Source organism: Petaurus breviceps, unplaced genomic scaffold (assembly GCF_028583685.1).
Source record: "Petaurus breviceps papuanus isolate PSGF00001 unplaced genomic scaffold, PetGlider_PUasm1.0 140, whole genome shotgun sequence".
In the NCBI taxonomy this organism is placed as follows: Eukaryota; Metazoa; Chordata; class Mammalia; order Diprotodontia; family Petauridae; genus Petaurus; species Petaurus breviceps.
In genome coordinates, this window is record NW_027185698.1 from 45,143,070 (window position 1) to 45,170,482 (window position 27,413).

The 27,413-nt window shown below is 38.2% G+C and overlaps 1 protein-coding gene across 3 annotated transcripts in view; it reads right to left on the reverse strand.

The window, feature by feature from the left end:
• Nucleotides 1-548: 548 nt before the first annotated feature.
• TACC3 (transforming acidic coiled-coil containing protein 3) overlaps nt 549-27,413 on the reverse strand; it is a 34,519-nt gene continuing 7,654 nt past the window's right edge. For 2 of the 3 annotated variants that reach the window (XM_069071292.1, XM_069071283.1), the window contains exons 2-16: nt 22,764-22,926; nt 22,453-22,598; nt 20,582-21,658; nt 19,783-19,858; nt 17,917-18,076; nt 15,585-15,637; nt 15,306-15,412; nt 14,525-14,612; nt 13,269-13,418; nt 11,028-11,104; nt 10,892-10,935; nt 4,629-4,789; nt 3,737-3,843; nt 3,518-3,638; nt 549-2,456 (exon numbers count right to left, since the gene is read on the reverse strand). In XM_069071292.1, coding sequence (XP_068927393.1) covers nt 2,391-2,456; nt 3,518-3,638; nt 3,737-3,843; nt 4,629-4,789; nt 10,892-10,935; nt 11,028-11,104; nt 13,269-13,418; nt 14,525-14,612; nt 15,306-15,412; nt 15,585-15,637; nt 17,917-18,076; nt 19,783-19,858; nt 20,582-21,658; nt 22,453-22,598; nt 22,764-22,925 — 2,595 coding nt within the window. In that variant the 5' untranslated portion in view covers nt 22,926 and the 3' untranslated portion in view covers nt 549-2,390. The remainder of the gene's footprint in view (nt 2,457-3,517; nt 3,639-3,736; nt 3,844-4,628; nt 4,790-10,891; nt 10,936-11,027; nt 11,105-13,268; nt 13,419-14,524; nt 14,613-15,305; nt 15,413-15,584; nt 15,638-17,916; nt 18,077-19,782; nt 19,859-20,581; nt 21,659-22,452; nt 22,599-22,763; nt 22,927-27,413) is intronic. The other variant, XM_069071301.1, reaches the window with a different exon arrangement.

Sequence of the window (27,413 nt, forward strand, 5' to 3'; positions counted from 1 at the left end):
CCGGGTCTGTTGCCCACAGTCACAACTGAAGGAAATGCTAAATGTAAGTTATTAGAAACCGAAAATATTCCCCGCCACCCCCCCCCCACACACACACACCCTGCCAAATTCAGACTCCTTCCTTCAAGTCTATCCAAGTCCACCCCTGAGGAGTTCATGGACCTCCAGGGTGCCTGAAATCCATGGTGTCAAACAAAAATGGGGGCCACTAAACCACACACAAGGATCCTTGTGGGGTATTGACTTCATTGTTCAGTCCTTTCAGTCATGTCCAACTCTTTGTGACTCCATTTGGGGTTTTCTCGGCAGATACTGGAATAGTTCTCCGTTTCCTTCTCCAGCTCATTTTACAGATGGGGAAACTGAGACAAACAGGATTAGGTGACTTGCTCAGGGTCCCACAAGTAGTGTCTAAGGCTGAATTTGAACTCTGGACTCCAGGCCTGGCCCTGTATCCACTGTGACACCCAGCTGCCCCTCCCCTCCACCATGGTAAAAAAGGTAAAAAGCATGACAATTACAATAATAACAAATGAAAAGATTAAAAGTCAGGTGAACTCAGTTTAATTTCAATGACCAACACTGGTTCCAGAGAACAGAAGACAATACATTCTTCTTTCAACAGAGAGGAATTGACAAGTTCTGAATATTGAATTTTCTCAATTACTGCAGTTTATGTCATTTGTTTGTAGAACCCAGCAATATGCAATATCATTTATCCACTCTCATGATCAACTTTCGTCCCCTTATCAGGCATTACTTTCAACAGTTTTATTCCAATTCCTTATTTTTCACTCTATGCTCCCGTGTTCCTTGGGTACAGCAAACTTCTTATAAATTCTCCTATTCTTTTTCACTATAGGACTTAATCCACACACATTCAGGATTATATTTCTGCTTTCCATTAAATATATTTTTTCTTTCATCTTTTAAACCAGTCCATTGTTCTTCCTGTTTTACCCACCCTAGTCTGATCTTTATCTCCTGCAACACTGACCCCTTTCCCAATCCCTTACTTTTAAATTTTATCTTTATTACTTAAAATTAAAACATTCCCTCCTTCAGCTAAGATTCTGGAATCCTCCCTGCCCAATCCAAGTGCTCTAATCCAAACATTCATTTGTGGGAACCCTTTTCTAGGGGATGTTCATTTAATTCATTCTCTTCCTTATAGCTTTACCATTTCTTTCACAGATTTCACCGCCATGTCCCTTCCCTAACTGATTTTTTCCTGAAGGATCTTCTAAAAGGCCTCATTCCCCACCTCCCCCCACCCCCCAAAAAAAATTAAATGAAGTACAAAGTGTGGTATGGTAGGAGCTCTGTATCAGTTAGTCCACTGAACTAAGTCCTTTCACTCATTAACTGCCCTTCCTGAAAAGATCCCATTTCTCTTTATATAAGGAGGGTATTCTAGAACTAAGAAGGAGCAGGGACAGGAAGCAAGTATGAGATTTAACAAAGAATAGTTTGCTTAAAATAAAGGCGGAGTCAGAAAAATATAGAACACATTATTCAAGAGACAGTAGTATAGATTGGCTGGAATATATGTAGAATAAGGGGAATAGAAGACAGCTGGAAAGGTATATTAGAAGCAGGTTATAGGGGCTTAAATATCACGTAAAGAACCTATACCTTATTCCTGCAGACAACAGAAGATGACAAAGTGTGAACAGGAAAGTAAAATTAGTCCTACTTTAAGAATAATCTCACAATGGTAAGATAAATCAGGGGGTAGGGAGGAGTCACACCGTAAGACTGGTTAAGAAGTTATTACATTGAAATGATCAAAGTTGGCTCTAGAGGAGTTGAAAAAATGAATCTGGTTTTACTGAAGATCTTTCCCCATCCTCCTCTTTAAAAAAAAATTTTTTTATAAGAAGCAGTTTATGAGGTAGGTGAAAGAAAAGGAGTATATTTAGAAGTGACAGTGATTTTAAAACAAAAGATAAATGATTCTAAACAATTTTTTAAATACTTGATTCTAAAATTTAAAAAAAAGGAAAAGAATTGAAAAGTTACTACAATTCTTCTAATACCCTCTAGATGTCCCTACTGGGACTACTCTTGAAAAATCTGAGTGAAATCTGTTCTAGTTCAATCAGGGAATAAAAAGTTACTTAGAAAGATTACAAACCCCTTATAAGATTTTGAATTTTAAAAAAAAGGACAGCTTGAAGGATTATTAATCTTTATTCAAGCACATTTATTTTAAAAAGTTCAATTTACTAAGTTAAAAAAATACACATTAATATGTCTGCAACATGTAAAAATAGAGGTTAAGAAAGTGCACATGATGACCAAACACGACGTTAGGTAACTGACAACACTGAAACAAGGACTAGTTAGAGTGAGAGTGAACAAAGAATGAACAATCCAAAACTTCTAGGTCAGATCTTTTCCATCTTCGAAATCAAGTCATCACAGATTTTCATTAATTCATCATTTTCTTTAATCTACAAAGGAAGAAAATAAAAGTAAATTTAAATTAGAGCAGTCCGTAACAAGTGCTTTGCAATTTGGATATAGTCATAACACAATGTGTTGTCCTTATACCCGAGTACTAGTCATCTAAGTCATAAAACATCAAAAAAAGATTTCAACCACAAATTCTTCAATTATAGTTTCAAGTGAGGTAGGGAATTTACACACAGAGAAACTGGGAACAAATCATTTCTAAGAAATGGAGACTGTTGTTCTCCAAACTAAATCTCATCAAAGACTCATCAAAGGATGAAATTAAAGACCAAGTCTGCCCTAATATTATCAGATCCCTCCATCTGCACAAGCTTTTCCTCACAACCACCAAGCCCCGTATAGCCATCTCTAGGTATGGACACTGTTTTCCTTCTTGTGTGGTACATTATGCCTAAAATCTGCCTGTAAATGCCATTCCTTGTATTAGCTCTCCCCTACCCAGGAGAGACCAAACAACCCCAATTCCCTGCTCCAAGACAGTCCTTCAAATGTTCAAGGACTCTCCTCCTACCCCCAACTTTATCTTCAGTTTGTGACACTTGGGTCAGTTTCCCTGGTCAGGCTCTCTTCCTACCCCTAATCTAACCAGAAAAAATTATTCCTATCAGTCTGAAGAGGAATTCTGCCAGAACAGATAAAAGAGCTAAATGTCCTTGAAGACAAGAACCGTTTTTCATTTTTGGTTTCTATATCCCAAACATTTAGCATAGTAGACCAAACACTATATAGTAGATGCTTGCTGAACTGGACTAAAAACCTCAAGCCCCCAGTCTAGGCCATCTCCCAAGCTCTACCCAAACCCACTCACCAGCAAGCATTTATTGGCAAGCCCTGTCCAAGATACAGAGACAAAGTCAAACAGTCCCTGCCTTCCCCAAAGGAAGGGGTCCCATGACCCCCGCCCCCGTAGCCAGCCCTGAGTAAGCTACTTCATCCAGCCTGATTCTCAGCTTTCTAAGTCAGCAACTCTCATGTCTGAGATTTCAACTGACACAAGCATCTGATTCTTGAAAGGCAGATGACCTTGGAGTGAGCTTACTTTTTGTTCCAGGCTTTTCTCTAGTGACTGGACTTTCATTTGCTCCTTTCGTAAATTTGCTTGTAAAGCTACAGTCTCAGCTCTCGCTTTGCTGCGAACCTGGGCAATTTCTTCATTTGCTCTATTGAATATAAAGAGAAATTGAATTGTGCAGTGATCTGAGGATCCCAGGCTCTCTGCCAAGGCCTTCCCCCAACTCCCAAGTGACCCAGCACTTACAGGTTTAACTTCTCTTCTGCGTGAGCCTTCAGAGCTTGGTACCTCTGCTCTTCCTTTTCAATTCTTACTAGGTAATCCTCAACACATTTCTTCAATGCTTCTTCATTCTAGAAGGAACAGAAAGTTCATGGGTCAGTTTATACAGAGTGAAGACCATCTGCCTAAAGGAACTCCTAGAACTCCATGGGAAGAGTATAAAAAAAAAAGCAAATACCAGCTGAGGAGTGAGTATTCATCTCAAAACAAGGGGGTGGGAGCCAATTTCAGAAGCCACAGATTTGGCCTCACCCTATCAAGGGAGAAGGATAGAGAAGGCTGAAAGCCCAAAAGTAAAGGCTTTGTAGGAAGAGGATGTCCCACTACCACCAGCTTGGTCTTTTGGAAGAGCCACCAGCCTCCCAGAACTGCCGAGCTCTTCAGGAAGCAAATTCCCCTTCTACCAGGGGATGGTAGGAGATGGCCAGGGTCCCTCCCAGCTCCATGTTTCTGTGCCTTGCTAACATGCTTTCTCTACTTCCCACCAGAAGAGGGGCAGGCGCAGGGGATAAGCTTCCTATTAATAGATAACCTATAAATGTAAACAATATGCAAAACAATGTTTATACTTTAATCAAATAACACGACACCTACACAATGAAAGGTAGCATGTCTTTACTAAAGGGAAAGGCTGCCCTAGAGTCGCTGATCAGTGTTTCAGGGAGAAGTTTCTGCTAATCTCACCAATCTACTTCAGGATTATGCTATCCCAGAGATCAACCCTAGGATGGTCCATTTTAAATAAACCAAGAATTACTAGGCTGAGAATAAGATAAATGAAGAGCATCAATAACAGCATAATGTACTAACTTTCTGCATAAAACTCTACATTTAGTATATTTTAGGCCAACCATACTTTATGATATCCTTCTAAAACCTCCTTCTGCTTTTGTAGTCGTTTGAAGAGGTCGGAGAAAGATTTCTCCACAGAGTTCAGGTCTTCTGAGGCTTGATTCTTTTCTGACAAAATTGCCTGGATTTCAGCCTCTGCAGCCGCCTTCTGCTTCTGGGCATCCGCTGGAATATAAACATTAATCATCTTATTTGCAGTCAAGTAAGTTATATACAGGGATTCTAAATATGCTGAAATAACTGAGACATCATGGTATAATGAAGAGATCACTAGAGGAAAACCTGGGTTTGAGAATAACCTCAAACAATTAGAAGCCATGTGACCCTGGGGTAGACATGACCTCTCGGGACCTCAAACTCCTTATCTGTAAAATGAGGAGGTTGGAATCAATGACCTCTAAATATATGATGCAATGAGTGAAAAACCCCAGAGGTTAAAAAAAAAAAAGCAACAACCAGGCAAATGGCTCTACTCTAAGTTCTAAACACCTAAGAAAATTACACATAACAAGACTGACCATAGATCAATACACAAAAGAAATAAAATTAAAGAATAACACCAAGTCGCAACAGTTCTAGAAAAGCAATGAATACTTGTGTAGATTTAGGAATACAAGCGGACTAACTGAAAGCCCAGAAGATACTGAAAAAGAAATAGCCAGATATCTTTTGAGAACCTAAAGAGAACCCACAGTAGACAAGGCAATAGTCTAGAGAGATACTGCAGAGGACGCCAGGAAAAGAAGTGCTAACTTTCTTTCACCAAAGCATATAATCATAAAAACTGTAAAATTTTTTAAATTCTTCAAATGTTATGGGAAAAAAATTCATATAAAGAAATAACAAAGTAACATCATGCTTTTCAAAATTAGAGGAAAAACAACTACAGTAGGACAAAATACATATTCTTAAGAAAAAATGTTGGATGCCAAAGTTACAGCCCATATTTGGAAAATAAAAGAATTCACTTCAAAGATATAACCAGGAAGAATCTAACAAAAAGCCACAACTAGCGAGATCCTTCCAAGCAACAGAAGAGGAAATCCAAATTCCCTAAATAATAAGTGATTAAGAACAAGGGAAAATACTTACAGCCTATACTTATAGTTACGATTCAACACATTCTGATTAAGGCATACAATCTTTTCAAACCACAACAGACATAAATGAAGTGTCACCTATAATGTTGATCCAAGTCTGCTTTGGAAAACAACTCCTTGATGCTACTACTCACGAGGGCAGGCACTGCCAATACTCTTATCATTAAGGCCAGAATAAAGGCATACCCCTCCTAACAGCACAACATACCTTTATGTGGAAATTGCAAGAGCAGTTAGTTCTCTAGCAATAATATTATAAAAAGAAGACATTGCTAAACAATTAAGATGTGATCTTCAATGGAAATGGATTCTCATCAATACGGGTGGTCTAGCAATTGGTATAAAATACAACCCATCTCATTCTGCACTATTTTTTTCCCCAAATCTTCCCATAAAGGATTTGTGTTCAGACTATAAAGGGGCAAAAATAAATCTCTACAGATATGATTAACTAAAATAAGTCTAGGTAAGGTTTTCTAGCTATATAAAAACCAAGGCCAGCAGAATGGGCGGGGGGTGGGGGGGGAGAGGGAGGTGTTAGAAGACAGCTGGCTCAAAAACAAAAGATAAAGAATCCAGGAACATCCTAGAAGAGGAGCAGGATGAGGTGAACTCAGTTTCCCTAACCTCTAGCTTCACATACAGCTAGAAAAAAACAACTCTCTCTCTAGAAAAAAACAAAAGCAGGCTTTTTTTGTTCTATGAAGGTTTTTTTTTTTTTAATGCTCAAGCCCTTATTCACAGCAAGAGAAAGCACAATTCGCTTTCCCCAGAACAGATAAGTAAGGAGGCCTGGCATTTATGAAAAGTATGGAAGAGGGAAGGGAGTCGTTTATAGCTGGCTTTGGGTTTTCAGAGGCATATCTCCTAATCTCTCTCTTCAAAAGCCTGGAATAGAAAAAAAATAGATAAAAATCAACACATAGAGGTTGGGCTCAAAAATATAAAACCTGCAAGATTTTTCTTCCCTTTTGCTTTATGGTACAAGGCCAGTCAAGAACAATTAATTTGATTTTTCCTTGTGGCGAACATGACTAACAGAGCTTTAATCTTTCTAAGTGAAATGTTTGTAAAGTGCTTAGGAACTCTGACACTAACCAGTCCAAAAGATAAATATCATAGAGGGTATGTTACTGGCCTTAATTTTCAAAAGAGCTTAAGATCTGGAGCTAGAGGGAACTTTGGCAATCATCAGGTCCAACTGCCTCATTTTACAGAACAAGATAATCAAGGCCCAAATCAGTAGGGTGACTTTCCCAAGGTCACACACACAATCTGTAGAACCAGAATTCCAGTAGATCTTCTAAATATTCAGTGCCCACTCACTAAATCAGAGATGCCTCAATTTAAAGCCCAATTTCCTATTTTATGTTCTCAATGAATTCCCAAAGGCCTTATATGTCTACCCCCTTTCCCCACCCAGTAAGTAGCATTCACACTGGTTAGCTTATGGATGAATGGAAGTCTAAGAAGTGATGATGTTCAGTTACAAGAGATTGTCTCATGAAGCCCCCATGACCAGAATATAACACTCTAACTCAGGGCTATTGAAAAAATAACACACAGATAGCATGTAATTCTTTGACTTCATCTTCCCTGGCTCCTTTCCATCTCTCAAGCAAAGTTCAATCTCCTATTTCTAGTGATCAAGGTCACTTCACGCTATTCTTCTGGGAAACTGGAGAATTTTCCATCCTTTATAAACCCCAACATCCTATCTATGCCCATTCTGTTCCCTACATCTAGATGCCAAAGAGTCACTCAAAACTAGAAAGGACCTGTAATCAAGATTAGAAGTGAAGCCATGATCTAGGTATAAAGGTTGATACTGTAAGCAATCTCAGAAAACAAGGAATAGTTTACCTGTCAGATTTGTGGAGAGGGAAAGACTTTATGACTAAACAAGAATTAGAGAGCATTATAAAATGCAAAATGGATAATTTTGATTACATTAAATTGAAAAGCTTCTGTACAAGCAAAGCCAATATAACCAAGATTAAGAGGGAGGTGGGAAATTGGGAAAGAATTTTCACAACCTATGTCTCTGATAAAGGACTGATTTCTAAAATATACAGAGAATTGAGCCAAATCTATAAGAATATAAGTCATTCCCCAATTGATAAATGGTCAAAGGATATGAACAGGCAGCTTTCAGAGAAAGAAATTAAAGATATCTATAAGCACATGAAGAAATGCTCTAAATTACTATTGATTAGAGAAATGCAAATCAAAACAACTCTGAGGTACCACATCTCACTGGTCAGATTGGTTAAGATGACAAAACAGGAAAATGACAAATGCTGGAGAGGATGTGGAAAAATTGGAACACTAATGTATTGCTGGTGGAGTTGTGAACTGGTTCAACCATTCTGGAAAGCAATCTGGAACTGTGCCCAAAGGGCTATAAACAAAGTGCATACCCTTTGACCCAGCAATACCCCTCCTAGGGTTGTATCCCAAAGAGATCATAGAAATGGGAAAAAGACCCTTATGTACAAAAATATTTATAGCAGCTTATTTTGTGGTAGCAAAGAATTGGAAATTAAAGGGGTGCCCATCAACTGGGGAATGGCTGAACAAGCTGTGATATATGCATGTTATGGAATACTATTGTGCAATAAGAAATGAGGAACAGATGGACTTCATATTTACCTGGAGAGGCCTATACGAACTGATGCTGAGTGAGAAGAGTAGAGCCTGGAGGAATATGTACACAATTACAGACACAACGTATGAGTGATGACCAACTTTGATGAACTGGACTCTTCTCAGCAATCCAGAGACATAAGTCAAACCCAAAAGACTCAGGATGGAGAGACATGTTTACATCCAGAGAAAGAACTGCGACTGAACCGAGATTGAAGCAAACTACCTGCCCTTTTTCGTCTTCTTGTTTGGTTTTGTTTCCTCTTTCCTATTCTTCATTCCATCTGTTACAATCCTTCTTTATAACCTGACTAATGCCTAATGTGAAAGTATTTGCAGATACTATACTTGATTGTATGCCGCCGGGGCAGGGGGAGGAGAGAAAATTTGAAACTCAAGGAATCGTAGTAATGAATCTTGTAAACTAAGAGTAAACAAATTAATAAAGACCCCCCCCAAAAAAAAAAAGATTAGAAGGGAAGCAGAAAGGTGGGAAACAACTGTTACTGCCAGAGTCTCTCATAAAGGCTTCATTTCTAAAATGTACAGAAAACCGAGTCAAATTTTTTTAAGTATACAAGCCATTCCCCAATTGATAAATGGTCAAAGGATATGGACAGGCAGTTTTCAGATGAAGAAATTCAAAGCTATATGGGGCAGCTAGGTGGCACAGTGAATAGAGCACGGGCCCTGGAGTCAGGAGGACCTGAGTTCAAATACGGCCTCAGACACTTAACACAAAACTAGCCATGTAACCTTGGGCAAGTCACTTAACCCTAATTGCCCTCCATCCCCCCTCCAAAAAGCCCCTCCCCCCCAAAAAAAGAAAAAGAAATTCAATATAGCTACTCATAAAAAATGTTTTAAATCACTATTCATTAGAGAAATGCAAATTAAAACAACTCTTAGATACCACCTCACAACCATCAGATTGAAGAATGTGACAAAAAAAAAATGATGAATGTTGGAGAATGTGAGAAAATTGGAATACTAATGTATTGCTGGTAGAGTTGTCAGCAATTTAGAACTGTGCCCAAAGGGCTACAAAACTGTGCATACCTTATGATCCAGTAATAGCACTACTAGATCTGCATCCCAAAGAGATCATAAAAAAGGAAAAAGGAGGGGAGTCACATGTACAAAATAATATTTATAGCACTTCTTTCATGGTGGCAAAGAAATGGAAATGGAGGAGATGCCTATCAACTGAGGAACTGTTGAACAAGTTGTGGTATATGAATATAATGGAATACTATTGTTCCTAAGAAATGATGAGCAGGAGGACTTCAGAAAAACCTGCAAAGACTTACCTGAACTGATGCTGGATGAAGTAAGCAGAAACCAAGAGACCACTACACAATAACAACACTGTGTGATCATCAACTTTGACAGACCTAGATCTTTTCAGCAATGCAATGATCTAAGACAATTCCATGAGACTTACAATGGAAAATATTATCCACATCCAGAGAAAGAGCTATGGAGTCTGAATGCAGATCAAAGAATACTATTTTCTCTTTTTTTTTTCTTTCTTGCTTTTCCCTTTTGTTCCAATTCCTCCTTCACAACATGACTACTAATGTGGAAATATGTCTACCAAGACTATACATGTATAGCCTATATCAGATTGCATACCATCTTGGGGAGGGAGAAGGGGAGGAAGGAGAAAAAAAAATTGGAACTCAAATCTTACAAAAGTGAATGTTGAAAACTATTTTTACATGTAATTAGAAAAAATAAAATGCTATTAAGTGGGGGGGATAAAACTAGAAGGGATCTCCCAAAATGTCTGAGTGTGTCAGCATTTCAGAGCCAAAATCACAGTTAAGAGTTTTGCCACGGGTAGAAATCTGACCAGGGGAAGGAAATTTAAAGGGCTCTAACAGCAGGTATAGTTTAATGAAGAAGGTAAGCACAGAGCCTGGAGGTAGGGTGGACTCATGATGGAGAGAGTCCAATCTTTTGGGGGTAATATGAGCAAATGAGGGGACAACACCCCACTCCACCAACCTGCACTCTGGAGTTGCTGTTGCTCAGCTCTCTCTCTCTTTTTTTTTTTTTGCCAGTGAATGACCAATGTAGGGAGTGAGTTCCTGGCATGGGGATCCCTTTATCAAAAAAGATCAGCATCTTCTTACGTGCCTAGGGCCCTGAGGTAAAGGATTTGCCTTGGGTCTCAAGCCAGTATGTGGCAGGAACAGCAGCTGAACCCAGGTCCTTCTGACTCCACAGTCAGTCTCTATCCAGCACACCATACTGCCCCTTATATTTACATTACTAATAGAAAAGGAAATGTTAATGTCCTGGTGGCTTTGATTCTAATCATATTGGTTTTACTCCCGGATTGGATCAAGCAAAACATTCTAGTGGCTTGATGCACATTCTTTAGAATCTCCCTGTGTGCTCCTAGACTTCTCTGGGTCTCAGGGTCTTTCTCTTACACATGAGGAGGCTGGACAAAGCTAAGATCCTACCAGTCTCTAAATCCCATGATTTCAAAGTTTGTGCCACATTAACTTACCCATTAGTTGAGTTATTATCCCTTCATATTCTTCTACAATTTTCCTATAGAATTATAAAAAGGAAAGGATGGATGAGAGACCATAAGAGAACACTTTAAGGAAGTTTAAAAGTACAGAATCTTAATAGATACATACCCCATTGCTAAATTTTCCGCATGACATTTTTCATATTTTTCTTCCAATTCTTGAATTTTCATCTGTTTTTCTTTAACCTATGTATACACACAAATTACAAACTTAAGATCCTAATGAACTATGTAGTATAGAACCAACTTATTATAGGCAAAGAATTTCAATTAAAATGTTTGAAGGAAAAATAATATGGACAAGTCCAAAACAATGTAAACTTAACCTCTGACCAATTGAAAAACTTTTAGATCAATGAAATTAAATAACATAGTTAAATAAATAAGATCAATTTTTAAAAATCTGAACTTTGAGCAAATGGAAAACAGTTTTGGTTTCAGAGAACAAATAACGAATGTAACACATCTCTCTCCTCAAGGCAGAGCCAAAGTAACACTAGGACCAAATTTTTTTTTTTTTTAGCAATCAAGGTTAAGTAACTTGCTCAAGGTTACACGGCCAGTTATTTCTGGGTGTGGTGCTGAGTATCTGAGCCTAGAATTGATGCCCAGGTCATCCCAACACTGGAGCCAGTGCTCTTACTCGCTGAGCCACCTGGCTGCCCCTAAGCAATCGGGGTTAAGTAACTTGCTCAAGGTTACATGGCCAGGTCTTTCTGGGTGGGTGCTAAGTGTTTGAGCCCGGGATTCGATCCCCAGGTCATCCCGACACTGGAGCCGGTGCTCTTACTCACTGTGCTCCCTGGCTGCCCCCCAAATGTTACATATACAGTGTACAGGACTGTTCTGATTGGTATCCTTTGTTATAAAGAACAGTTCAGTATGGAAGAGAGGGCAGCAAGTTTTTCCTATAAGTAACTTAAATCAAAAGGCATTTTTTCCCAATGAAGAGTTATAGGAAGTAGATATGAAAGCAATGGGCTGCCATTGTGGAGAATCATGAATGACAGAGCCAAAAGGAGTCTGATGTCTGCTCTGAAGGGTACTGAAGATTTCTGAACAAAAATGTCATGACCAACTTCACGTACAGGAAAGATGATTCTGACAGCAGAAAAAGGAAGCAGTGTAAGGCAGATATTACCATGAGTTAGGCAGGGAATAACAATAGTGACTGTGGAAGAGGGAATGAAGAGATGATGATACCATGTGGTAACTCACTGGGTAAGAGGAAAGGGAAAAATCAAGGACAACTTACAGGTTATGGGCCTGGTACATACAACTAGATGTATAAAGTAAGTGCTTTATAAATGTTTGTAGGGGCGGCTAGGTGGCACAGTGAATAGAGCACCAGCCCTGGAGTCAGAAGGACCTGAGTTCAAATCCAGCCTCAGACACTTAACACAAAAACTAGCCGTGTGACCTTGGGCAAGTCACTTAACTCCAAATGCCCTCCAAAAAGCAAAAATAAATAAATAAATGTTTGTGGGCAGAGTTGACATTCATTTCTTCATATACATTCAAATGAAACTTTCCTTAAGTGACAATTAACGAAGGGGTATAGCATAATCCTTTCACTGTTCTATACTGTGTCAGCTTTCCTAAAGTTCATGTTTGAATAAAAACTAACATAAACTAAGCTGGAATGTTTATAGCAGTAATTGGTGAATGAAGTTAGGTGGAAGAACTGATTATTTCATCCCTTTAAACATCACATTTGAGAGACCAGAGAAAAGCAAACCTAAAGGATAGAGGTTAATCAATGTTTTTTCTTCAGAACTAAAAATTCTAGAAAAAGGGGGGGGCGGGGTTAAAACAAATTTTGGGAATTTATTTTAAATTCTTTTTCATTCATTCCATTCAAAGGCACTTTTTGTGTTAGCAAAACAATCCGTTTTGACCAATACTCATATCAAAATAGGTATTTTATGTATCTGACTTGTCTATAAAGTATAAAATGGACCTGAGGCTATGAGGCATTTTTTATATTCATTTTCCTTGTCTGGAATGCTTGAGATCTCATAATCAAGTTTTATGCCCAATTCCACAGTCCCAAATACCCTCAAATAAATACATTTCAAATATATTTCAAACTATGATTCCTAAAAATATCTTCGTCCTTAGACTAGGAACAGACGTTCATTCAATTTATGAAAAGCTACCTAGAGGAAAAAACAGAACAGTTTAAGTAAGAAATGTAAAACTATTACGTAAACAATTCATAGATTCCAACATGTTTGTTATCAACTTAACTCCTTAGTCATACAACCAAAAGTTAGCTGGAGTTAAACTATTTTGCACATCTGGAAAGCACTAGAATCTTAAAGGTAAGATTTAAGTCATTTCATCTTACTTCTTCTTTGACTTTTTCTATAGCCAAATCCATGTCTTTCTGGCTATATTTCAACACATCTATAATCGCATCTACTGAAACAGGCTGATCTGTGGCTATCACAGGAACACCCAAACATTCCAGTCCATCAGGAGGAGGAAGTCCTGTTACCTGTGGGAAAATAATGATGTGTAACACAAACTGTCAGGGCTGCAAATGAGAAAGCAAAGTTGCTGAATGAACCAAAAAAAAAAAAACCCCACACATGGGACACTCATTTTCTCCTCCATCAAACATCAATTGTCAGGGTCTAGACTACCTTTCAAAAAGTTGTCCTCAAAAAAAAGACTGTTTTCAGCAGTTTTCCTCATCCCTCCAAACTCTAGTAAAAGTGCTGAAGAGTAATAAGATCAGAAAAAAAGTTGTGATCCTTTAGAGGTCTCTAATCTAACCTAATTCAGAAATAAAATAAGTGACTACCCGGGATCCCAAAACACCTCCACTGAAGAGAAGCCCAACAGTAAGGCAAGGACGGGGCTGTCATGCAGGTTCCACATGACTCTTCCAGGTTAGAAATCCAGGACTGGGGGCTAGAAGGGACCTGAAAGAACTGGCCAAACACTTTTTCCATGCAAGAAGAATGTAAGCAGTGACTTGCCCAAGGTCAAAATTATTAAGAAGTAGCCCTGGGATTCAAACCTAATATTCTGGGTCCCATTTCTAGAGTTCCATGATACCAAACTGCCACACTATACAAAAGCATTCTAAAGGAAAAATGTTTACTGTTTACCAATGCTTCATAATGGTGACAGGGAATGGCATTACACACTAAGAAGCTGTTTTTGAAGAGTATTCCTGAATCAATCTGATTTTCCTGATGTGCAAAACACTAACCTTCAATCAGAATACAGGCTTTTCTCCTCCTTTAAAAATATTGCTGTAGATGCTGAAAGATCTAGTTTAAATACTTCAAAATAAGAAGAAAGAGACCCAGGAGATATTCCTCCTTACCCCTAACTCTCTCCCCCTCCTCTCCCATCAAGAAAGGACAAATTAACAAAGTTAACTAGTAATAGAATTCAAATCTAATCAATTTTTTTTTTAAAGAATAAGCAATTATGGGGCAGCTAGGTGTCGCAGTGAATAGAGCACCAGCCCTGGAGGCAGGAGGACCTGAGTTCAATCCAGCCCCAAACACTTGACACACTAGCCGGGTGACCTTGGGCAAGTCACTTAACCCCAACTGCCCTCCAAAAAAAAAATAAGCAATTACTTACAGGAATATTAAGTGTTCCTAGGAAGTCAAATTCATCAAGTTTTGCATCATGTTGATTTTCCTGAGACTGCTTGCTTATGTCCAGAAGGCTTTAGAAAAAAGGAATATGCTTTTTTTAGGCTTAATTCACTTCTAATTAGGGTCTCAATGCTCACAAATATGGCACTATTTCACATTCTCAAAGAAACCAGTGATTTTATCTGGGCAGGTCCTCCTTCCACCAATGTAGCCTGCAACTCTATGACTTAGCAGGCCTTCAAGAATTGCTTGCTCTGGTTGAAAGAAAATAGAACCCCTAGTAATCCTGTGTCTACAGGAGGACAGTAGGGCAAACAGTCCTGGGAGGTAGGGGGTTTGCTCCCAAAGCTCAAATGCCTGCCATGATCAAGGATTACCCTCCACACCAAAAAAACACAGTATCTAAGACTGTAAAGGAAGAGGTAGCACCCTAAACAGATCATAAAATGCTTAAGGGTTATTTAGATTTTCTAGTCAAGTTAATGATTTTCACATTCACTGCTCTAATAGAACTAATTAGCAGGAAACACCATCAGTTGGTTCCCTTCCCTCTCTAGCCAGCCCCTGGAGGCTTCTCAGGGCTGGGGAGGGAGGCCATCCCCTCTCCTCCAGCCCAGGTACAGGTACACCTGGACTCTCACTGCCTTCTGTATCACACTACAGCCTTCAAATGTTTCCCAAGCAGAAACAATTCCTATTTGTGGCTCTGAATATCTTGTCTGCTGAAATAAACTCAATTGTACCCCAAAAAAGAATCATCTCACCTGTTTGTTATTTCAGTGGTTACAGGAGTTGGTTTATCGGGGCTGTCTCTGAGGAGTGGGTCAAATTTAAGATATAAGGACTGTTTTCTCAAGGCAGAATCCTTAAACTAAGGAGAAAAAAAAAACAGACCCCCAAAATTAAACTGCTGTACACAATGCAATCATCTCAAAGATGATTTTTGGTTTAGCATTTGTAATCAGAAATAGAAATATTCCTACACTGAATCATGTGTTTAAATTATATCAGATTTCAATTTTTTAAACAAATTATATACTTACTAAAGAAGTTCCAAATTGTTCCAAATAGTCGATTTCTATACCCGTACCTAAAACTGAAGAATAAAATTCAGCAATAAAGTATTTCTAATTACATTACATTTACAGGATTGCCCATTGATCCAGCCTCTACCAGCATTCACAACATCAAATAAATTCCAGACACATCCTAAAATTTAATTCTCAGCTAAAAAGAAAACTTACAGACAAGTGCCTATTGTGCTAGGCACATATAAGTCGTCTATTAAATTCTCCCAACTCAAATGCTTAGGCAAAGCTCTTTAGAAACTGCATTAGTGGGGCGGCTAGGTGGCACATCGAATAGAGCACCAGCCTTGGAGTCAGGAGGACCTGAGTTTAAGTCCTGCCTCAGACACTTGACACACTTACTAGCTGTGTGACCTTGGGCAAGTCACTTAACCCCAAATGCCCTCCAAAAAGGAAAAAAAAACTGCATTAGTAATTGAAACCTAAGAGACTAAAATCATTAATACTAATGTGCAAAAGATGGCTGACACATAACCAAAATATATTAAAGAGAGAATCATACATTTAGAATGGGAGGGAGCCTAAGATGTCACTTTGTCCAATCCAACCTCCTCCTTTAACAGTCACCCAGAGACTCAATGACTTGCCCAAGGTCACACAGTATATACTAAATGGCAGAACAAGATTCACACCCAGCATGCTCTCCACTCTATCATGCTGACATTTAGCCTTCTTATTCATATGCTCAAATATTTTTCTGTAAAGTGTACATCTTAAAGAAATATTAAGATTAAGATATTAGGCCTTTAAATTCATATTATGAGTAGCAATAGATATTAATAATATTTAATCAGAGTAGTCTTCATAAAGAGAAAAAAAAATTATAATTCTAATCTAGGTAGCCCTTATTTTCTGTAGATGTGATCTAGGTGATCACATCTATTATCTTGCCCTCTTATCCAGTCTTTGAAAACCCTGACCTACAGGCTCAATTAGCATTTTGCCTTCCAATGCCAAAAATATATTTATTGGCTCAAATAAAAAAAGCACTAAAAATAGGCAGTAGAGGATAAACAATACACAGTACACAGGGTACACACTTCAGGGAAATGTTTAAAAGTATGTTTTATGGGGCAGTTAGGTGGTGCAGTGAATAGAGCACCAGCCCTGGAATCAGGAGGAACTGAGTTCAAATCTGGCCTCAGACACTGAACACTAACTATCCATGTGACTTGGACAAGTCACTTAACCCCAAAATTGCTTCACCTTCCCCCCTTCAAAAAAAAAGTATATGTTATACTCATTATTTTACAATAATTACTTTCCCCAAATAAACTGTGTTACTAAATAGAGAGGTCTACCAAATGTTGCTGGCATCATTATCCTTAGACAATGTGGTTATTAATCAGCCCTACTCTGGTCAGATTCAATGGTACAGTTTTGGTACAGTGACCAAATCTATAAAATGCTATGCTCCAACTCTCATCTCTAATCAATCGCTTAGCCTTTCCTCTTTTCTTCCACCCTGCCTCTTCGTTTTCAAGGCCAGCCCCTGAGCTCCTAGCTCACTCCTCCATCTACACTCCTCCTCGCCTCCTTTGCTCTGGTCTCCAGTGAAGAGGTGGCCCTTCTCACTGCCAAGGCCAGCTCTCCTGTCATGTCTTTACTCTGGTCCCCTCCAGCCTTCTCTCACCATTTCCTTAAAACTTCACCTCACCTTAAAAACCAAGCAATCACCAATTAACTGGATAGGAAAAAAAAAAAGGATAGGAGAGAATCCGTCCCTGCCCAGAAAAAAAAATCAAGAATGGAATAGAGGCACACCAATATACTGTGAAGTCATGAACTGGTCCAATTATTCTAGAAAACAAGTTAGAATTATGTGAATAAAAAAAATTAAAAAAAAATCAAACTGTACCCTTTAACCTTGCAACTGCTGGATATATGACCTAAAGGGCTCAGAACAGAGCATGCCCATAACCTGACTCTAGCACACCTTTCCAGCCATACTTCATTATTCACCATTTTTGTTCCATCTCCCACCTATGTGCATTTGCCCAAGCTAACCACCACCAGGAGAATACATTCCTTCTGTCAACCCTCAAATCTTCCTGGAGGTTAATGTTCTCCCCTTCCTCAGAGTACCTAGCACTAATTTATCTTGGTGCGTGGCCATCCCCTCCAGGCAGAGGGCCTATTTGTTTTCCCAGTGCCTGGCACAGGTAGGTGCTTAATAAATGCTGTTGGTTGACTGAAACTAACAAGTTTGAAAGCAAGCACTCTTAGATAACACTCAAAACTAACTAATTTTTAAGGTAAATGAGATGTTTCCTAGAACATCCTTTACCTTGTGAAGGAGATCTGAAGTCCTCTTCAGATACGGCAGTTTCTACCTTGACATCTGCATCCAACGCATCCTTCTGGGGTTGTTCAGAGCCAGTGGTTAAGGCTGGACTAATCTGACTGCTTGTGTCAACTGAAGTATTTGAAGAATTTTCTCTTTCCTCCTAAAAATAGTTTCAGAGTTAAATCTTGGTCCTGCAGAACCATATATCATGTAACAATCATGTGCTATCTCTAAAAACTTAAAACAGAAACTTAAACATTAATTGAAGGACTTCCACAATGTTTACTCTGCAGGAACAGTTTGTATGGTTAGTCCCTCAGCAAGTATTTACCAAATGCCTCCTACACTCCAGGTACTGAAGATACAAGTACAAAGAATGGGAAAGGGAATATTTCTTGTTATGTGTGCTAAAAGAGTCTGAGAAGATGCTCTTCCCTTTCCCAACCAAACACCTACAACGCTACTGTGTAGAGGATTCACATTCTTTCCCTTCAGGCATTGCTTCTCAAAACTTCCTCCTGAAATACAGATAACACTAGGAGAGTAAACAGTTCTTGTAATTAATTTAACGCTGGATTATGTGGTCCAGACGAGATGGCCTGCCTGACAGTTCTCCCACACCCCAGATGTCACAGCCCACCCACACCTTGCACAGGTTGCCCCTCGGGCCCAGACAGAAGTACACCTAGTTATCTTCAACTTTTCATTCAAGAATCTCCTACTTGAAGCCTTTTCTGGTCCCTACTAACTGCCAGTGCTTCCCTACAAAAAGGGGTCTTGTATTATGTTTTCTAAATACGTATGCATGGTTACCCAATCAAAGAGAATGTGATAAATTCTTCGAGGTCATGGAATATTTCATTTTTAACTTTGAATCCTGTTTGACCAGTAAAGTTCCTGGAAGAAAGTTGGGCTTTAAATGCCTGCTAATTCTGGTTTAAATTAATTCTAAATATTTTTCTTCCATGGTAGTAAGCAGAGAGAGTACCATAGAGGACATGGGATTTTTAAGTTGCAGATCTAGAGGGAAAATATTTAACAATAAGATTTGGAATATTAATCAGTAAGGAAAGGAAACAAACAGCACTTTTTGTTTGGAGCTACCCCAGATTTAAGTAAAGACTCAAATTGCCTGAACTGGGAGAAGTGACATATAAGTAGAAAACAGTTTGCTGGATAATTTTTTAAATAGCTACCTAAGCTTAAGAGTCAAAAGTCTTTCTTTAGACTGTTGCTAAGTTGTAATTATGATGATGAAAACCTACAGGTTTATACTAAGACAACAGTATAAGTAAAAATTGTATTAAATAAAAACAAAATATAAATTATACAACATCTCCTAATCCTACAAGCAAGATTTAAGCTCTTAAGGATTCACAGAACAGTAACTTCAGTCAACTTTTGGTATCTGTTCACATATTTTTAAAAGTTCTCATTTCAAAAAAAAAATGACAGAACAGGGAAAAAAATGTTTTTCAATTGGTTAAAAAACAGTAATAAACTTCTTGATGATCAGACATTGATCCTGAACATTCTACCAAGGAGATACATAAATAACATATGGAAGGGGTGGAGGTAAAGGGGATATGGGAGGCAACAGAAGCACAGTACGAACATTGCTTCATTATAAGAAACAGTACAACACAGTGTGTACGTGTGCATATGCATTTGTATGAAGCAGAATGCTATTATCCAAACATAAAGATTCCATTACATATAGTAAACATAGATACAGTATCTCTACACAGTTACACCATATAGTATCTGCCTCTATCAACAGCAATGAAAAAAATATCCCTTAGACCAGATAACATCCTCCCAATGAAGGACACACAGTGTGGAGAACACCCTCTGTGGTCACCATACCTGATCCCCTGCTATTAGAGTTTCTGTTCCTAGTGGAAGCACAGATTCAGAAGCAGCAACAGGGGTAATAACCTGCCTGAAGACAATACAAGTTTAAAATGAATGGTCAATAGAGATTTGAAATTTACCATATTACCCTAGAATATGCTAGCAAAAAGTTTGGTTATAATTGTATCAATCTAGGTTGGCAACTGAAGGACAAAGGGAAAGCCAGCTTTGCCAGATACAATGAAAGTTATAGTTGTATCAGTAAAAAAATCTGTGATGTCACCTCTCATACTAGACTTAAGTAAATGAGTATTTTTAATTAGACCACAGAAAATGAATTTACTGCAGCCAAAAAACAAAACAAAGCAGTATAACAACTCTACTCCCACTCTTAAATATCAGCAATAGAAATACAGTAGGCCCAACATTTATTCATAATAGGTTACTAATCAGATGTTGACTGTCTTCTACAAAATACATATTAAAGAATCATACTCATTTACAAATGCCACCCGATTCTACTGGTTGTAATCTCCAAAGCAGAATAATTAAAATGCAAAAGTCAGCTCATATGGCAAATCTTTTTCTTCCCTCAACAGTCAGTTTTTACTCTCAATAAATTTAGCTCATGATTTCCTATTGATAGGGAAATGAAGTTTGCTATTTTTAGAGATAAGTTCAGAATCTGATTAACATAGCAAATGAATTTTAAACTACAAACAAAATTTTAATAATACTATGAAATTCTTATAGAAATTCCAAGAGTCTAATAATACAGCAGACAGTCCACCCTTTAAGAAGCTTTACTTACTGACTTCTAGGTATGTCATCAATAACAGTCACACTAGTCTGCTCCTTGCTGGACAGACAGTCCTTCTGGTCTATGTGATTCTCTTGAAGCTCAATGGTTTCGTTACTAGATTTCTGGTGATCAGAAACGGAAGGCTTAGACTTTTTTCCAAATGGGTTAAAGTTTGGATCATTAAGCTTGTCCCAATCTAAATTATAAGATCCCTTTGGAAGAGGGTCCATATTTTCTTTATCCTGACATTTGCTTTCCTGTGCTAAGTTTTCTGTCACTTTCTTCTGGGTTGCAGGTGGTTTCTTGAGAAGAGGTATCCTTAGCTTACTTGGTGGTGGTTTGACAGTAATGTTATCAGAAAAGTCAAATTCTAATTTTAGAGGCTGGTCTTTCAAAGGTCTAATCACCTGCACAGTCTTCTCTTCTACAAGTGGAAGGTTTGGTGATTCAGAATCAATGGCCTTTTTTTCATCACTGCTAACAAAATCAGAATTACAAGCTAGCAAATGTGTTGATACACCGGCAGATGGGATTTCATGTGCTGTAATAGAAACTGGTTCTTCAGGCTGTCCAAAGTCCAAAGATGACTTCTGTTCTTCCTTATTGGATACCACTTCCTTCATAGTAAGCTCTGGGGTTTCCACACTGCCATCTGACTCATCCTCTAAGGCTGATTCTCTATTTATTTCGTTAGTGCTTTTGTCAGGCAATGAAGCAGATCTGACACTATCACAACTTTTCTCTGAGATTTTTTCAGGGCTTCTAGAAGACTTAATTCCTGGGGACCTTTTAAAGCTTTCAGAAATCAGTGGAAAGGTATCATCCAATGAGTAACAGTCAATTTCTTCTAAAACAATTTCAGGATCAGTTACTATTGGAGACTTTAATAAACTTTCAAAAGATGCAGGAATCTGTGATGAGTTTACAAATGGATCAAAATCCACTAGACCATCCATGTCAATACTGTAGGAGCCACTACTTTTCGCTGGCAGCAGATCATCTGGATAAGGGGCAGGATGTGTTTCTTGTCTCTGAGGATCTTTGTTCATAGTTTTCCTATCAACTTCCTTGGCTACCTGCTGATTTCTTTCAGAAATTAAAAAAAAAAAGTGACAGAGCTTCACGATTAGCTTTTAATTCATTTAAAAGAAATTATTTATAAGCATGCTGAACATATTTGCCCAAATCTCCTCTTGGCATAGAGATATAATCTACAGTACAATGCTACCCAGAAATGACATTTATAGGTAATATCACCTATTACAGACAATGAAGTGTGCCAGGTACTAGGCACTGACTTCATTTACTGACTGCTATGGTTTCAAGTCAGACGTTCAACTAGTTCAATGTATAATTTTCTCTCTCCTCAGGCCCAAATTTCTCCATCTTGTTCACCTTTGAAGTTTCCCTAGCGCTAAAGTTAAAACACTCAAGCAGAAGAATCAGCAAGACAGCAAAGTTTCGGAGGATAGTATATTCATGTACGTATGCCAGGGGCAGAAGCAAGGTAGGGGAAGAAAAGGGATAGAAGTGAGAACATGAAACTGAAATAGGAAATAGCTTAAGGACAGAGATATAACTGTAAAAGGAGACTCTGGGATTTCTAGTAGAACAATGTGGCAGTGTAATCTGTGGATAAAAATTGAAGGCTCCCTTCACTCCACCTAAATATATGATTCCTGATTGCTTTTTTCCGAGCAAATAAGTTTCTGCCTTATGAGCTTTGGAACTAAGTCAATTATGATAGGTCATAGCATATCAATCAATATCCGATCAAGATGATGTTGCAGTCAAGAAAAAGTTGTCACCCCTTTTCCATTACCCCCATATGTAGCCAAGAGAATTTGAAATCAGATCCCAATGGCTTGTGCAAAACTTACTTTTCATATCTTGAAGCAGGAGGGTGAGAATTCTTTAAATCATCTGTACAATCACTCAGAGTAAAAGAGTTCTCAATTTTACCTGTCATGGTCGGGCTTAAAATTCTATTTGTCTGTGGATCCCGCAAAGGAGTTTGAAAAGTTACCTGTTTATATAGAAAGTAAAGGGAAAAAGAGAGTTAACTCTTAAATAATTCAAGGCCTTCAACAATAGTTAGCATCATTTCTGTTGTTCTCATTAGAAAAAAGTAGGCCCCCAAAAAGGAACATGGAAGATAATGTTTTTAAACACAAAAACAAAATATACTTACTTTCATAGCTTTTGCTATATTTTTTGGTGGCACATTTTCTTTCTGGGATGTACGAAAAATTGATGATCTTCCTGTTAGCTCCGGTGGCGAAAACAGGAAGTCACAAGTTTCTGTTGTTATATCACCACTAACATTTTCGTCATTTAAGAAATGCAGACTCATTCTGGAAAAGCAAACCATCCATATAACAATGTAAGGAATAGTCACAGGAACAGCTGGTCTTTCAGATAATCTTAACAGGAACAGAAAGGGCCAGTTTTACCATACAAACTTGACTGCTCACACAATTCAGAGTGTGATATTCTACCTAGGTATAGCAGATATAATTACACAGTCCAGTAATTAATGCCTTTAGCCTTTATTGCCAAGAAAGGTGGGACTGTAAAGTTTACCCAGATTTGCCTTCACATAACTCAAAGACTTGATTAACTAACCATGGGCTTCTGTCTAAACCACAAAGCTGCCTACCCAACTGCACTACCTATCTGGCCTTCAAACCAAGTGTAACCTCTACAGAGAGGATGAGGGAAATGACAAAGCTTCTTAGAAGGGCTCATCAAATCTGCTTTAGAATGTTAAGGGCCACCCTGTTTTCTAGTTCTTGGGAATCAAGTAACCCAATTTTCAGAGAAGAGAAGAGGTTCTACAAACTATATATTAGATCTGACCACATGGCTCCACTGTTCAAACTCCCCTGGCTGGTTCCCTATTGACTCCATTATAAAACATAAAAACCTGTTTAGTTTTTAAAGCTCTTTATCACCTGGCCCCAATCTATCTTTCCAGGCACATTATAAATTACTCTCCTTCCCAAATTCTTCAGTCCAGTTTAGTTAACCTTCTGTCTACTCCTCACTCACTGTGCTTCATCTCCTATGTCAATACCTCAAACACACTCCTCCCTCCTCACAAAAATACTTCACTTCCTTCAAGATGCAAATCAAACACCCCCTTCTACCTGAAGCCTTTCCTGATCCCTGTACTTACTCTACTTTTTTTAATATTTAATCAGAACATATGCATACATATTCTTGTCATCGAAGTTAGAAAGGTCTTTCCCAGTAGGGATTTTTTCATTTATTTGTATCCTAAGCACCTGGGATACAGTGGTCAACAAGTATTTATTAAGTGGCCACCAAATGGGGAATGGATAAACAAGTTATGGTGTATGATTGTGATAGAATATGATTGTGCTATAAGAAATGATGAGCTGGATGGTTTCAGAAAAACCTGGAAAGACTTGCATGTACTGATGCAAAGTGAAGTGTGCAGAAGCAGGAGAAAACTGTAGATAGTAATAGCAATACTGTATGATGATCAACTCTGAATAACCTAGCTATTCAACAATACAAAAAATCTAAGACAACTCTGAAGGATTTATGATGAAAAATGCTACCCACCTGCAGAGAAATATACAAAGTCTGAATGCAAATCAAGGCAATTTTTAATTTAAACTTCATTTTTCTTAGGGGCATTTTGTCTGTTAACAACACGACTAATATGGAAATATGTTTTACATGTCTGTACATATATAACCAATATCAAATTGCTTGCCCTTTTAGGGAGGAGAGGAAGGTGGAAGGAAGAGTGAGAATTTCAAACTCAAAATTTTTTTTAAATGAATGTTAAAAACTGATTTTACATGTAATTAAAAAAATAAAATATTAAAAACTTCAAAAAACAAAAACCCATTGCTAAATTTAATACAAGAGAAAGGTACCCATAAAAAAAGTGTTAAACTCTGTAGAGCATGAAGGAAAAAATGTTAAATGAAGCCTGAAAAAAATATACACAAAGAAGAAATACAATGGATTAAGAGAAGCCTGAGAACTAAAACTAAAATAGTTAATCCAAAAAGTGGCTTGAACCTAAGGAGAGTTGCTAGAAGAAATGAATTAAGAGATAAAAAATGAAATAAGGGCTGAAACAAGAGTTCTGAAGGAAAAAATGGGTGACCAAGGTAAGACCTTGTCCTCCCCTCCACATTATCACTCAATACAATGGCTCCCTATTTTCTTTATGATTAAATGTAAACTCCTCTTCGACTTTTAAAATCCTCCACCTCCCTTTCCGGCCTTTTTATGCACATTACTTTCCCACTCAGGTCTACGATCACAACAAATTGGCTTTCTTACTATTCCTTACACTCATGCAAAAACAAAACTAAAATATCCAAACATAAATAGGAAATTAAGGCACTGTATCATACCATCCTGGGCAGCCAGATGGCAGAGTGGATGGAGCACTAGGTCTGGTGAATTATAATCTGGCCTTAGACACTAGCTGTGTGACCCTGGGCAAGTCACCTAACCCTGTTTGCCTCAGTTTCTTGATCTGTAAAACAACCTGGAGAAGTAAATGGCAAACCACTCCAGTATCTTTGCCAAGAAAACCCCAAACAAGGTCACAAGTGAAATGACTAAACAACAATCATCCATTCAGTAGAACATGTAAGGTAAGAGGAATGGATTTATATGGAAAATTTATATGGAAATTTCTGCTGATTTTATAGTACAAATATCTCCTTTCTACTTTTGTACGTTATGAGGTATCTAAGTACAATTTACTTCTACTTGTGTTTGCACTGTGTAAAGTATCTACAAGTGGGAAAACATGATTCCTACTGAAAAGATGCTGTTTACTACTACGACTTATATTAAATAGTCCAACTTAAAATTTTTCTTTAAAAAATTAATTAAAAAAGTAACTTACTTGGCTAGCTACATCAAGCTACAGACAAATTACTAAGAAACAACTATTTTTTCTAAGTCCTATTCCCCCAGGGAATACATAGGTAATTAAGCATATTCAATCACTTTGCTTCCAAGAGCAAAATGGCTTTTGTATCATTAATAATTTTTTAAAATGTTTGTAATCATCTTATCATCCTTAATTTCTTTTTTGTTTTATAATGTTCATATTACTATAAAGTACATAAATGATTTTTTTAAACAAATAAAGATCATCATCAAAAAAGTCAAAGTCCAGTGGTGTAGAGCAGTGGTGTCAAATTCAAACAGGAGTATGAGTTGCATATTGACTTAGAAAACTACAAATTAACATTATCTATTTACTGTAACTTTATTACATTTACTATATTTTTATTTATTGTCTTAAGTATTTCCCAATTAATCTAGTTCAAGCTGCACTGTGGTAGAAGAAGGATCAGAGTAGGAAAGTCTCAAGGCAGGGAAGGCAATTAGGAAGCAATTTCCATAATCCAAGAAAGAAATGATGAGAGCCTGAAATAAGACAGCAACGTAGACAAACACAGGAGAGGCTGGGGAGGAGGCAGAAATGGAAAAGATGTGAATGGACATGGGGCATGAGGGAGGAGGACACTTAGGCGGCAAACAACTAGAAGGATGGGGGTGTCCTAGAAAGAAATGGGGAGGATGTAGTGGCAACCACACTGGCATACCCAGGATGGCTGCTAGCAGAGGTTCTTAGATCGGGTTTACTAGGAAAGATAGCTATTTAAGGGGTCAACAATCTTTTTAAATTACATTCACTAGTTCAGCGGAAAAGTCAGTACCCTGAACTTCAGAGAAAATACAAGCAGATGGGGTGGCTAGGTGGCACAGTAAATAGAGCACCAGCCCTGGAGTTGGGAGGACCTGAGCTCAAATCCAGCCTCAGACACTTAACACTTGCTAGCCATGTGACCTTGGGCAAGTCACTTAACCCCAATTGCACTACCTTCTCCCTCCAAAAAGAAAAAAGAAGTACAAGCAGAGAAATAAAGACCAACAGACAAGGGTCTGACTACCTGAATCAACTTTATATCTGAGCAACTGGTGATCTCTGAACATACAGCCACTCAGAATTTCGGCCAGGGAATCACAAGAACCTTCTCATAAGCAAAATACCAACTCAGAGTATATATACACTTCTCAGAGCCAGAGGGCATCACAACCCTCCCGTGGCTCAGTGCCTAATTAGAAATTAGCAAAAGTTGTGAAAGCCTTCCTACCCAAGTAAGCTTCCCTTAATGAGCTCCATGTGAGGCATATTAATAGGCAGGAAGATTGTATATCCATTAACATTACAGGGGGTTGAGTTCTGTTCTATTCGAAGTTGGAGATGCCTCAAACCTCCACGGAGTAGATGATGCCATCAAGGAAGAGTATAGAAGGAAAAGACCAGGGGGCTTGGGATAGAGAGTTAAAGGAGATGACTCAGATGGTCCAGTAATGAATAAGGAGCAGTCTGACAGGAGAAGGGGAATCGATAAAGCAGTGTCGAAAAGAAAAGAATATCCAGAATTAGAAGTGGTCCACATTGCCAAATACCTGAGAGAGGTCAGGAAGGAATGGTGGACTGAGAAAAAGCTACACAGTTTGATAATGAAGAGAAATGCTGTTAAGTTTGAAGAAAGCAGTTTCAGTTGAAAGATGAGAGCAGAAACTGGACTGGAAAGGGTAAGCAAGTGAGACAGGTGAAGGAGAGGTAATAAGTATAGACTGCTTTTGCCAGAGTTTGTCTAGAAAAGCAAAGAAATGGAAGATATCTAGAGATTATGGGTTCCTGCTCTTGGGGGGTGCTCAATCCATGATATTATTGGGTTGTCTTATTTTTTAAGAGTTGCCTGTCAGGAAGACATACAATACAACAAGGATTCTGAGCGTCCTGAGACTGACAATAGCATGG